The sequence below is a fragment of the Nycticebus coucang genome, chromosome 5 (genome assembly GCF_027406575.1).
Source record: "Nycticebus coucang isolate mNycCou1 chromosome 5, mNycCou1.pri, whole genome shotgun sequence".
NCBI lineage: Eukaryota > Metazoa > Chordata > Mammalia > Primates > Lorisidae > Nycticebus > Nycticebus coucang.
This window is the reverse complement of record NC_069784.1, coordinates 7,844,487-7,859,032: the sequence shown is the minus strand read 5'-3', so window position 1 is coordinate 7,859,032 and position 14,546 is coordinate 7,844,487. Positions and strand designations below refer to the sequence as shown.

Genomic DNA, 14,546 nt, shown 5'->3' with positions numbered 1-14,546 from the left:
GAACAGGTTGAGTAATATAGGTACTAATTCCTCTTTAAAGGTTTGGTAGAATTCTGACATGAAGCCATCTGGTCCTGGGCTTTTCTTTTTAGGGAGATTTTGTATGGTTGATGCTATTTCAGAACTTGATATTGGCCTGTTCAACATTTCCACTTGATTCTGGCTAAGTCTTGGAAGGTGACGTGCTTCCAAGTATTGGTCAATTTCCTTCAGATTTTCATATTTCTGAGAATAAAGTTTCTTGTAATATTCATTAAGGATTTTTTTAATTTCTGAGGAGTCTGTTGTTATTTCGTCTTTGTCATTTCTGATTGATGAGATTAGAGATTTTACTCTTTTTTTCCTGATTAGGTTAGCCAAAGGTTTATCTATTTTATTGATCTTTTCAAAAAACCAACTTTTTGATTTATTGATCTGTTGTATAATCCTTTTGTTTTCAATTTCATTTAATTCTGCTCTATGTTTGGTTATTTCTTTTCTTCTACTGGGTTTGGGGCTGGAATGTTCTTCCTTTTCTAGTTGCTTGAGATGTCCCATTAAGTTGTTAACTTCCTCTCTTTCCATTCTCTTGAGGAAGGCTTGCAGTAATATAAATTTCCCTCCTAGGACTGCCTTTGTGGTATCCCAGAGGTTCTGATAATTCGTGTCTTCATTTTCGTTTTGTTCCAAAAATTTGGCAATTTCCTTCTTAATCTCATGTCTGACCCAGCTGTCATTCAGCCTAAGGTTATTTAACTTCCATGTTTTTGTATGAGTATGCAGATTCCTGTTGTTACTGAGTTCAACTTTTATTCCATGGTGGTCCGAGAAGATGCAAGGAATAATTTCTATTCCTTTAAATTTACTGAGGTTAGACTTGTGACCTAAGATGTGATCAATTTTGGAGTATGTTTCATGGGCTGATGCGAAGTATGTGTATTCAGTTTTGTTGGGATGACATGTTCTGTAGATGTCTGCTAAATCGAAATGTTGGATGGTTAGGTTTAAATCTAAAATTTCTTTGCTCAGCTTCTTATTGGAGGATCTATCCAACATTGCCAAAGGAGTGTTGAATTCTCCGACTGTTATGGAGCTGGAGGAAATCAAGTTGCTCATGTCTGTTAGAGTTTCTCTTATAAATTGAGGTGCATTCTGTTTGGGTGCATAAATATTAATAATTGAAATCTCATCGTGTTGGGTATTACCCTTAATAAATATGAAGTGACCATTCTTATCCTTCCTTACTTTTGTTGGTTTAAAGCCTATTGTGTCTGCAAATGGAATTGCAACACCTGCTTTTTTCTGATTACCATTTGTCTGAAATGTGGACAACTGTCCTTTCACCCTGAGTCAATATTTGTCTTTTAAGGTAAGATATGACTCTTGTATGTAGCAAATATCTGGCCTGAGTTTTTGTATCCAGTCAGCTAACCTGTGCCTCTTTAGAGGACTATTTTAGCCCTTCACATTAATGGAGAATATTGATAAGTCTGGTAAAATTTTGGGTATTGAGTTTTTCAAAAGTCCAGTGGACATTTTTAATCCTTTTGCCACTGTGGAAGTTGGAGTTTGATCAAAAGTTTCTGAGTGAGTTTACTTTTGTGGTAGAGGATTGGGCTGGTCATTATGGAGGATAGGTCTGAGAATATCCTGATGAGCTGGTTTGGTTATGGCAAATTTCTTCAACATATGAATGTCATTAAAGTATTTAATTTCTCCATCATAAATGAAACTCAGTTTAGCTGGATACAGGATCCAGGATTGAAAGTTATTTTGCTTTAGGAGATTAAAAGTCGATGACCACCCTCTTCTGCTTGAAAGGTTTCAGCAGAGAGATCTGCAGTCATTCTAATATTGTTCCTTTTGTAGGTAATGGATTTTTTACGTCTGGCTGCTTTCAGAATTTTCTCCTTTATATTAACTTCAGTGAAGTTAATTATGATATGCCTGGGGGATGTCTTGTTCGGATTGAGTCATGCTGGGGTTCTGAAACTGTCTGCTATCTGAATTTCAGAATCTCTTGGAATGTCTGGAAAATTTTCTTTCATAATTTCATGGAGAAGGCCCTCTGTGCCTAGTGAGGCCACTTCATCACTTTCAGTGATTCCAATGAGGCCTTCTTTAAATTATCCCAGAGCTCTCTGAGAGAATGATCCATTTTTGCTCTCCATTTCTCTTCCTCTTTGAGAGTTTGGGAGCGTTCAAAGGCTTTGTCTTCAAGGTCAGAAATCCTTTCTTCTGCTTGCTGTACTCTGTTACTGAGGGATTCTACTGTATTTTTCAGATCTTAAGGGCTGCAAATTCTTGCTTCAGTGCGTCAAAATCTTTGGTGGTCTTGTCTTTAAATTCGTTAAGTTCTTGAGACAACTTTTGAATTTCTCCTCGAATTTCTAATTCTGAGTTTTGAATTGCTGCTCAAATTTCTAATTCCAAAATTTCCTCCATTTTATTAATCTTGTTTGCAATCCAAATTCTGAATTCAATTTCTGACATCTCGGCCAGCTGTTTATGAATGAGATCTTCAGTTACATCTGCCATATCTTTCCTTGGGGGGGTTGATCTATTCTGGTTATTCATGTTACCAGAGTTTTTCCACTGATTCTGCCCCATGATTGTTTTACACCATTTGATTTTTCCTCTGGAGCTTTGTTGAGGACCCGTACAGCTGAGAAACTGGGGACCTGTTTGGTGTGGTGGGGCTAAGTGTTTCTTGTCTTGTTTTCAACTGGTCTCTGTCCGACCCTAGTGAAAACAGTTACTCTGTGTTGAAGTCTCAGCTGTGGAGAAATACCAGCAATTAAGTCACCCCGCCCCCCACAGGCAACAATTGGAAAAGGAAAAATCAAACCTTCCTACAACCACACACCCAGGGCACCACTTTTAACGTTCTTAAGTAAGAAAAGCATGCAGTGCAATGCTAGTGCACTTGGTCGCTGATTGCACCCAAACTTTCAAAACAGCACACAGGCTTTTAGCTGCACTGCTCCCATTAAAGCTGTGGAAAGTCATTTCAACTAATTCTGCAGATGCTTGGAAAATTCACCCTCAGAGATCTTCTACGAAGAGTTAGAAATGCTCAGCTGAGTAATCACCAGGTAGTCAATTTCAATTCATATTCTGGCGCAGTTTCGAGACTGTTAAGCTACAGTGCCATATTTATTCCAAGAAAATATATTACAAACAATTTAAAACATAGCAAATTTAAGGTGGCTTCTGATGTGAACTACAACAGTTTGTAGCTCACAGCTGTTAGTTAATGGTGCAGATTTGTTTTTAGAGAAAAACATAATCAGTTAAACGTTCCACTGCCACATTCATCTAACTAAATGATATCCACATGCAAATTCATAAAGTAAAACTTAGAGCATAACAGCCAATAGATCATGTTCTAGTTTGCAGTAACCTACGTTCTTAAATTTCTACATTAGGTTGTTTCATGTTTTTGTCTTCAGTTTACAAAACTTCTTAAGGCATGGTTGTTTAACAGAGTTCCAGAGAATTCTTTTGAATATTCTGATTCCCTTGGTCAGATGCCTCTAGTTTAATTTCTCTGTGTGGGTTTTAAGACCTTACTTTTTGGTCTACGCAGGCTTATCTCTTGTTTCTTAAAATCAAATACTTCTCTAGGCAATCTACTTGGCTGTTTGTATTATAGGTTTATGAACAGAGGACGCCCTCCCCCCCCCCCAAATAACAATGGCTTAAACCTTAAGCCCTAAACCTTAGGGCCTATCCCAGAACACATACATGATCTCACCTGGTATGTCATCTCTGGTCTATAAAGTCATTAAAAGCTCAGGCTCCTGTTGCGTTATTCATCTTCCAGCCGTAGGGTATTACCTTTATGCACATAATCCAAGGTGGTGGATCACCAGGCGGATATTTTAGCCCGAGGAAAGGAGTGGAAGGGAAAGTTGAGAGCACACTTCTTTTCTCTAAGGGTATGATCTGGATGTGTCCTGTACCACTTCTGCTCACATAGTATTGGCCAAAACTGAGGCCTGCATTGATACAGAGTCACAAGGATGCTGGGGAATATAACCTTTAGTTATGACAACTGTGTCCCCAAATAAAAATTGGGAAGAAAACAGATATTCGGGAATGTTATCTTTGCTGTTCTTGCCATGGCATGCTCATCACCAGCTCTCTTATCAATCGGATGTTCAAACTCACCATTCCCCTCTGCTTATCCATTTGCTTCTTGTTTACCACGTGGATAAAATCTAACTGCTTTCATTTGTATCATCCTCATTGGCTTTCTCTAAAGTTTCTAAAAACTTTTAGTTCTATGGTCTATTCTCAGGTATTTTGCTGTTATTTTCTGTTTGGCAGTTTTGTGTTGTTCATTTGATACTAATTGTCTTGTGTTGCTATTAGATGTTAAAATTACTTTTTATCTCTTCACAGGATCTCTCTCAGTGGGAATTCCATGAATGTTATGAAACAAAATCAGAGATTTGCCAACATATGACTGCCTCTCAAAATGGCACTAAGACTAAACTTTGGTAGTGGGAGCTGTCTTGCTATAATGTTTTTGAGTATTTACATATACTTTGCGGAGCTGAATATTTCTCATTCACCATTCTTTAGAGTCAATGAATGTATAAAGCCTTATTCATGAGTTATTTTTATACCATCCTTCTCAAACCCCCTTACCCAAATATGTGTGTACTATCCTTGACAGGTTTTCTACTCTCTTATTATAATAGAATAATTGGGCCAAAAGCCTCATGCCCCCCCACCCCTCCCCACTTTTTGACACACTGCTAATCTATATAGTGAAGTTACATCAGAGTGGAGTGTTTATATTGGCACTTTTGGTCTTTGCTATAGCCTGTCCCTGACTGATTGGAAATGCATCGGTGAGGGTCTCAGCAGGAAACAGATGGCTCATGAAAATAGAGTGATTAGGAAGTGTTTATAAAGAAACTATTTACAAAGAAGCAGGCAGGGTTAATGAAAACCAACTAGGGATGTTAAGTGTGCCAGGGTCAGCACATCTTGGGGAAAGAGAGGGATTGGTTACCAGAACCTTCAGCTAGTACCTGTCATTAGGGGAGGGCTTCCCAGTGGCAGCTGTGAACTTGACTTTGGTAGAGGGATGCAGCTGGCCCATTGCAGCCCTGAAGGAAAAATAAACACTCTACTCTCATTCTGCTCCTGTCCTTTCATCTCCTGCTAGTGCCTTTCACTGGGGGACTCCAACTGCAATGCTAAGATTCGTTGGAAGAGTCTCAAAAGGAATCACTTCCAGGGCACAGAGCAGGGCAGAGAACGTTCAGGAGATCTGAAGGGGCAAAGGGAAAATACTCAGCATGGAAAACATGTCCATTCTTATGTAGTATGTTCCAAAGGTGACAGTCATGATTTTTTATTTTCATGTTCTTAATGCTTTAAGGAAGGAATTAAGTAAATGGTAATGTGTTTCGGTTAACCACCTGCCTCACCTCTTCTGTTTGTAACATGTTGTCTGTTTTAACTTCAGACAAATGGTAAGGCTAACAGGATTCAGAGTAGAGTTTATGTTGAAAACTTTTAAACAGAAATGAGTCCCTTCCAATAATATCCCTTTAGACCCCTTAAAATAGAAAACATTTTTCAACTTACCCTTTAATGAGTAAAGCCATTCATTCTATGCACAGCATAAATTAAGTATTATCTGTGAGTTCACAGTGTGACTAAAAATACAGAAACATCATAAAGGACATCCCCTTTGTCTAATATACTCCCCCATAATTGTGGCAGTTAGTGATGTAGAGGACTTCAACACCATATGTTTTAACAAACATGTTGGGTCATAAGGGTATGTATAATGGAAAGACATAATTAAAGTTTAATCTGTTCAGTAAAAAGGTACCATTAATGACTGTAGGCAATTTATTGGGTTATTAACTGGTTCTGGAAACATGTCAAGATACTAATTTAAATGGAATTTTTTTCCCCTAATTGTCTAGGCAGCCCCTCGCCCATACACTGCCCCAGGAAATATGCAGCCTCCAATTCGATTACAGCCTCTTCCCCGTAATCCTGCAGTGGAAACTGTTCCCAAGATAACTTCAGGGTCCAGATCAAAACCCTCACTGATGGAAAACACAGCTCCGTTTCCTATTGGGGTAAATGTTATTTTCTTCAAGAAATATATTTCGATTCTTCGTTAGGATTTTAGGGTATCACAGTTTTTAAGGTGCTATATTCAATTATTCTGCACCGTGGAATGTATATTGTGCATTTATGAAGCACTTACTATGTGCTTTTGATTAATTATATCTTACTGAAACTGCAAAGCCTATAGTTTCTGTGTCACTGAGCAAAAAATTAAGAAATATGTAACAATACAGGGTGATTTCTTATCTCTTTGAAAGGCTGATTGAAAAACAAAGCAGAAAGACTTTTCTTTAGTCAGATCTGACTTCTTTCAGAAAAGAAAGTGTCGACGCCTTCCAAATTTTAAATGTGTGAACCCTAAGAAATGAAACTTTCCAAGAGTCAGTTTGCATTTGCATGCCGACTCACCTTCCCATCAGTGTATGAAATTGCTTCCAGTTTGACTTTTAGAAGGTTGAATACAGAAAGGAAAAGAATGTCCATCTTTTAAAAATGCTGAGTTAATCACATGGAAGAGGTCGACTCTGCTTCCCTTTCAAGGTCATGTCTCGGGTAATTTCCACTTATTTTAATAGAGCACAGGAAGGAGATATGGTCACTATGAAAAGTGAGTTACTTAAAACGGGAGGGAGAATTAGTGCATTTAATAATTCGGGAGAGTATTGTTTGTATTTCTACAGGGAAGAATTAACATTAGCCAGCTTAAGAAAGAGTCTGTGTCATGAGTACAACTGTCATTATGTTCAAAGGGAGTGAATTATGTTCCATGTTTGATTAGGAAACAAGGCATAGGAAATTGAATTATTTTATCTTTAACTTAGAGATAACCTTGACACTGAGAAATTAATTCAGACAAATAAATGATTGTATTTCATAATAAAAGTATGCATATAACTCTAAAAACAATAACTAATACTTTAACACAATGTGCTTTTCAGCCTGTGAACCACTTTTCACAAACCTTATTTCAGTTAATTTAACAGCAGTTTCCCAGAAAGTGGGAGACATTAATTGAAAAGTGGCGGCACTTTGTCTAGGGAGGATGGCCTGGAGCTGGGCAGGAACTTGTTGGGTCACCTGTCAGTTACTGTGACACTTATAAAGATCTGGTCTTCACGTCAAAGGCCCGAAGATTCCTTCAGCCAGTGTCCAGAAATGGTCACAGCCTGAAAGAGAGCATCAGGGGGACTCAGATAACTCACAACAAGCACATTTTTGCCTCTATGATAAACCAAAACAGAGAACTAAACCACTATAAGAGGCCATTCATTCCCCAAGGAATAGTGATATCAAATTGTCACAGCTTCCATAAAATGTGCATTGTACCCCGGCAGGGGCCTGCATGAGAAGCCAAGTCACAATGAGAATGTTGCCTAGTGAGCCTGGAATCCGAATGTGGGGATGTGGTGTCATGGAATGTTGATGGCATTGGGCTGAGACGCCCCAGTGAATCCACTAGGAATGGGCTTGCCAAAGGTACCGGAAATCTCAAAGGACTTTGGCTGAAACCTATATCCTCCAGGCTACCTTTGCCATTAGGACTGGAAATACTCAATGTCCAATGGGTAGGATTTTTTCTCCCCTAGGTAGTACTCAGATGGGTACTTTCCACATTTACCAAGGTAATTATATTCCTTTCTAAGTTCCTATAACTAGTAATTATACTCTGATGGATATATTTTCCTGTTAGATGTGTGAACACTGTCATTCAGGTAATATTCAGGTTCTGCATGCTGGGATTCACTTTTTTTTCCTTTTAGTTGATTTTCCAAATTTACTCCAAGCTTTGTATGGATTTACTAACTGAATCTTGACAGGGTCTTTTGTTTTCCTGTTTCCAAATTTTGGAGATATGGATTATTGGATTATTTTGGAGGATAGGCACTTGATGTGCTGACAAAATTGAGAGGACTTCCATGGTAATTAAAACTACTTTCATTCAGTAAATACTTACCAGGGTATACTATGGACCAGACACTGCTCTGGGCATCAAGAAAGACAAAAAGTAACTTACTGGACCTTGTAGCATAATTTAGATAGACAAAATAGGCTGTGACCATACATCCTTATGTGTAATATTTTTCAGTGGCGTTGATGATGAAAATAATTTAATATTAAATGAAACCAGAAACTCCAAAAGAAGAATACTACTCTGATGATGACTGTACATCCAATAAGTTCTTATTGCTTTTTTAAAGAGTAAAGGACCTGCCTATGTGAAGTATTTGAAAGTGCAGGGTACATAAGCAGGTTGAACTTTGCTAACTGGCAGGGTGAGGGTCTTTAACCTAGACAAAAGCAATTGGTCAAAAATAGACCTGTTAAGATGCAATTGAGTGAAAATAATGACATGATTGGAAATGAATATCCTTGGAATGAAAGTTTTCTCACCTGCTATTGGTAGGAATAGAAATCGGTATGAGTGTTTATGAAAGCGACGTGGGAGCATCTGCCACCACTTTACGTGAACACAATCAAGCATTTTGACATATAGAAATGTATTCTAGGAATACATACGTATGTGTGAAGAAATAAATTTAAGAATATTTTATACTATCATATTTGCAATACAGAATGATTTGAAGATACTTAAATATGTCATAAAACATTTAAAAAATGTTATAGTACATTAAAATACATTTAAAATTATAAGAGAGAATTATTTGTGGTAGCATGGAAACATGTCTTTGATGCTTTTGGGTTAAATAAAAACAGGTAAAGAAGAAAGTGTAAATTTTTAAAAATTTATTAAATCATTTCCAAATAAGGCATGTAATTCACTGATGTCTGCTCAGAAGTAATTTTTTAAAAAGTTTCTAAACCACCAAAGTTCTAGATTCATTTATTTTATTGTTCATAATATTTTCACTTGTTATTACAATATCAATATATTCCATTACAGAAAAAAATTAAAAAATGTAGGAAAATAAAAATACGACCCAAAGTAGTATTAACCATTGTAACAATCGTAAATGCTTTGGTGACTATCGGCTTAAATCCCTTTCTATTCATATAAATGTTTTCAATCAAAATTTGAGCTACACATGATTTTATTTAATTTGTATTTTACTTGTTTAGCAATGAGAAATTCAGTGTGTAGAAGATAATTTCCCTCTCTTGAAAATAACTTCACTAATATGCATCTCAAAATAAGGACTTAGTTGACAATTAAATTAGAAAATTAAAAAAATACAGTTCACATTTATATCATATAAATATAAATAAATGTAAAAGCAAATAAATTGTCATAAAACAGATTACGAACACTTAAATATCTCTTAACGTTTGGAAACTACTTCAGATACCACCAAATTACCAATTTGCAAAAATTTAGGGACTCATACTTGACAAATGTAATATAATTATTGATTATACCTTCGGGGTTAGTTTTTTTCTCATTTCCACCCCTTCTGAAGTGCTTTAATGAGGAAGGTAATACATGTTGATTGAACTTTTTTGAATATATCCCCCTGAAGATCATCCCACATTTAAATTCTCTCAATTATTCTTGATTTTAATCATAATTCACATGAAAATTATTTGAAATGAATGCATGGTGATGTCTCATGGACTTTTAATGTTAGGATCAATAGATTCACATCATTCTTTATGAACTTGGTGATCTATTATCTGAACAAGTACAAATGTAGGGAAATATCCTATTGATAGACTTTTAAGACGTTACTTTTTTTGATGTTTTACTTAATGTTATGTATATATATTTGTGCATATATATCTTATTCTTATACACAGTTGTAGTAGTGAACTTGTAAAGTTATCTGTGTAGAATTTCTTCCTACCAGTAGACTTTCTTTAGAGTATGCATCTTAAAATTTTGATAAATATTCCAATTTAGTCTCTATAAAGGTTGTAATAATTTAATTAGTACATCATATTTCCTTTTTGTTCATAGCCTTGTCTATTCTAATATCAGATGGGTGAAAAAAGAGTATGAGGAAGTCCTAACTCCTCATTGCTAAATGGACTACTCAGACCTGCTTTAAAGGATAACCCTTCAAACTTCTTTGATTTAATTATTTAATTGTACTGGGTCCCCAGAGATTAAACCAGTTGTTGGGAAAAATCCAGAAAGTACTGTTAAAATGCCCTCAACATTTATTTGTTAAAAAATATACTATATAAGGTCATACATTTACAACTAGCTAATTTGCTGTGGATACAGCAAAGTGCCATTTTTCAACAGACTGAAGTGTTTCCAATCTGTGTGTTGATAACACTTGCTCATGCAGTGTCAGTCACATGGGCTGGTCTTGAAGTTTGGATAACCCTGGGTCACTGATTTTGCTCCTTTGGTTTTTATGTCATGAAATGTGATTACAGGGCAGGAAGGCGGTGACAAAGTTCAGGAACTCTGTAGGCAATTCACAGAGAATGGACCCGTACCGACTTCCAAACATTAGCAGCTACATGATGCCCATCCCCCCGCCACCTCCTCCCGCCAATGGAAGAAGCACCAGAGAAAATCGATCTGAAATGTGGAGGAGAACCTTCCGTCCCACCACTGCTCCCAACGGCTTCGAGCCCGTCTTCGCCAGGGTGATTATGAAATTTTTCTTTTATTAATTTAGCACAGATTACATTTCAGTATTAAATTTCTAGATTTGCAGTGAAAGAATTTGGGGAAATCCCATGCAGAACGCCTTCTGTAAAGAAATATAATAATTTTATAAGTGTAATCGTAAGCTTGAATGAATCCAAAATCAAAGATTTGAGTAGTTCAGTTGAGTAACAAACTTAGCACAGTTAATAACGAAAGCGTCGTAAATCTTACAGTCAAATTTAATTTGAACTGCACCCATTTCCAAATGGCTTTTCTTTAATCCATGTTGTCAGAAGTATCTTCACATTTAAGTTTGTAAAAATTCAGAAACAATATATCTGAAAAAACATAGCATGTCTTACTAAAGTTTATTTTTAATGATTTATGGCAAATTGCTGTATAAAACCTAGAAAAACTTTTCTTTTGGTGTTCTTTGAAAGTATTGTAGTTTATTATACTCATTTCCTCAAAATACTGACAAAAAATAATTTCGAGGCCAGTTGGACATTATACAAATACAGGCTAGTAAGAAGGCAAAAGATCTTCTCTTTTATCATTTAATATAAAAAAATAGTAATTATATGTAATGTTTGTGATTACTAGCAGATAGCTGTGTCAACATTGCTCTGAACATTTCAGTGAAGTTCCGATGTCCACGCAGACTCGTATGGACTAATCCAGCCTCACTCTCAGGGACCTCATCCACCCTGTGTCCCCGTCTCATCCCCTCCAGCCCTCCACACCTCTATCTAGCCTTCTCAAAAGATTAGGACCATCTTCCTCCAGCTTGCTCAAATTTCCTCCATTCAACTCTGTTTTACCAAATTCTCTCCCTTCCTTGATGCCTTTGCAGAGCGCACGCTCCCTCCTCCCTGAGGCCCACGCTTTCCTGTCTTTCATCACCCTCTTCCCCCTTCACTGCTTGTCCTTCTCTCCAATCTGCGTTTCCAGCCTCCTCTAATATCTCTGCCTCGCATCCCTCACGTGCTGCAACCTCAGACTTCGGTTTTCTCCTTCTCTTCTCTGCAAAGTTCTCTGAAGAATGGTTTACTGGAGCTTAGTGTAACAAACAACCCCAGGCAACTCAGCTTACAACAGCAAATGTTTATCTCTTGCTCACATTATTGTCTGTTGAGCAGCTGCGATTCTGGGATCCAGACCGCAGTGCAGCTCAGAATGGAGGGGCCTGGCAGGGTGCGAGCGCCTCAGGCACAGCAGAACCATACTTTTAAGGTTCAGCTCAGGGGCCGCACATATCACTGACACTTGGATTCCTCGTGGCAAAACAAGTCTGTGACCAAGATTGATCTCAATGAAGTATCAGTTTGTCACAGGGAGGGCCAGGGAAAATTTGGAGCAACAGCAGAATCTACCACATTCCCTAACTTCCTCTTGAATTTCTTGCATGCTGGCCTTGGTTTCCACCAGGCCACTGAACATGCTTTCAAAGGTGTGGCGCCCACTTAGTAAAAACAATAACTTTCTCGTTATCCTCAGACACTTGGGTGGTATGAGTTGAATTTCTGATGTTAAAATTTGTTACTGGGACATACTCTGCTTATTCATACTCTTTAAAAAATAGTTTCAACGTCCCATAAACTATAAGAATGTGTAAAATCTGAATATACAAGTTAAACAAGAGTGATCCAGGAGGCACCCATGACCGCGCCCTGAAGCAGACTCCACAGTCCTATTTTGCAGAGCCCCCTACTTCCTGCCCCTTCCAGCCCCCACGCTGACTTCTGTGTTAAGTTGTCCCTGCTTTTCTTTAGAGTTCTGTCACTTACCTGCACAAAACTTCAGAAATCAGCTCAAACCTAGCAGTATAAAGAAAGGACGATAATTCCAAGAAAACTGTAAATAATCTTAGGGTCAGAATCTGAGTTTGGTTTGTTGACAGTTTTCAGAAAGGCCTGGTAATGAGTATGCCAGGAAATGTGGGGCTCACCAGAATCAGGGTGTGGGGTGAGGTGCTCGTGTGGGCCAGACCCTGCACCTCCAGCAGGAAGGAGGACAGCAGGGCTTCTGTAGCTGGGACGGAGGAGAGAGCAGAGACTGTTTCATCCCGAGGTCAAATGAGCGTCTGAGGCAGATTCCCCTGGGAGTCTGTGTTCCGGTGGGAAGCACAGCACGGGGGCAGCGGCCTCCTGCCTTTGACAGGCATTCTCAGACCTGCCTCTGGAGTCACAGGGGTGCATTCCAACTTGGCCTTTTTGCCCCTAACCTCTGTTCTCTCTTTGGAATTCCTATTTTAGGAGGGTTAGAGCTGCTCTACTGATGCTCTGACGTTCTTCGCTTTTCTCTGCTACTTTCTACTTCTTTGTCTTTTTGTTCTACTTGCTGAGAGATTTTTTTTTTTTCAATTTTATCTTCAACGCATTCTACTGAGTTTTTTCTCCTGCTATATTCAATTCTAAGAACTCTTTTTGTGTTCACTGAATGCTACTTTTAAAAAGCATCTTATTCTTGTTTTGTGTGATTTTAATTCTTTGGTATTTGTGGAGACTTGCTTTGTGGGCTAATAGATGTTCAATTTTTAGAAAGAATATAGTTCTTTAAATGTTGCGAACAGGGTGTGTGAATGTACAGTAGATAAATGTTAATTATGTCACTCGTATTTTTACATCTTTAGTTTTTTTTCATCTACACAGTCTCTTGGTTTATAATGGTAATTCATTCTCTGTAAGTATGGACTTGTCAATTTCTCTTTGTAATTATGCCAAGTTCTGTTTGGTAAATGTGTAAAAAATCTCGTTATGTGCTCTCAGATTTAGAATTATTTTATCTTACAATTCAAGTGACCCTTTGTCATTAAAAATGATCCTTTTTATCACCACATTTTTGTCTTAAAATATGCTTTTTAAAAAAATAGTTCTCCTTATTTAGATTAGTGTTTTACTGGTGTGTGTGTGTGTGAGTGTAGTTGACTGTTCAACAATACTGAGGTACAGAGTGCTAAGCCCTCCATGGTTGTAAATCTGCATGTAACTTTGACTCCCCCCAAACTTAACCACCAATAGCCTATTGTTGATTGGAGGTCTCACCAATAACATCAACAGTAGATTAACATCAACATCAACCACCAATAGCCTATTGTTGATTGGAGGTCTCACCAATAACATCAACAGTAGATTAACACATATTTTATATGTTTTATATATATATATATTTCACATGTTATATACTGTATTCTTTAGTAAACTAGACTAACAATGATAAATCATAATGATTAATCTGAATAAATATTAACTGAAAATATTATGAAAATCATAAAGGGAGAATACACTTATGGAGCTGTGAGCATTTATTGATGATTTAAGTTTGTCATCTCTTTGTGAGATGAGTTGTCTGCGGCAATGGTGGGTAGCGATAGCTGCAGACCTCAACCCACAGTACATACCAAGAAACTCAACTCATTCTTGTAACGTCATAACTTTTCTCTGCTTCTTACGGTGTTTTTCAAGGTTTATTGGCACGGCACTAAACAAGATGAAAAATATGCAAGAACCACAGAGATCACTTTTTACCGTGATCTGCAATCTCCTGGACAGATGAATTTTTAGGCAGAGATGATTAGTATCACGTGACATCTTAAGCGGATGCTCACAGCACTTGAGCTCACCACAATAGCACCAGGAGGTAGCTAGAAAATTATTACAAGTAGGACGGTATATACCATTGTGAATTGTATGCAGTTGTAATTTAACCCTGCACTTTGTGTCTGTTAACATATCTCTTGACTGCAAGTGGTTCCATGTATGGTCTCTAAGTGTTTGTATTCATAAGTTTTGATACATTTTAATTTTTAATAATAGATTTACATGTTTTTCATGATAACAAATGATTGAATACACTAGTATGTACATATATTTTTGCATTCATGATATACCTTTTCTTAATT

General features: G+C 37.3%; 1 protein-coding gene across 2 annotated transcripts in view; it reads left to right on the top strand.

The window, feature by feature from the left end:
- ERICH3 (glutamate rich 3) overlaps positions 1 to 14,546 on the top strand; it is a 125,933-nt gene that overhangs the window by 36,877 nt on the left and 74,510 nt on the right. For both annotated transcript variants that reach the window (XM_053592748.1, XM_053592747.1), the window contains exons 6-7: positions 5,934 to 6,092; positions 10,426 to 10,641. In XM_053592748.1, coding sequence (XP_053448723.1) covers positions 5,934 to 6,092; positions 10,426 to 10,641 — 375 coding nt within the window. The remainder of the gene's footprint in view (positions 1 to 5,933; positions 6,093 to 10,425; positions 10,642 to 14,546) is intronic.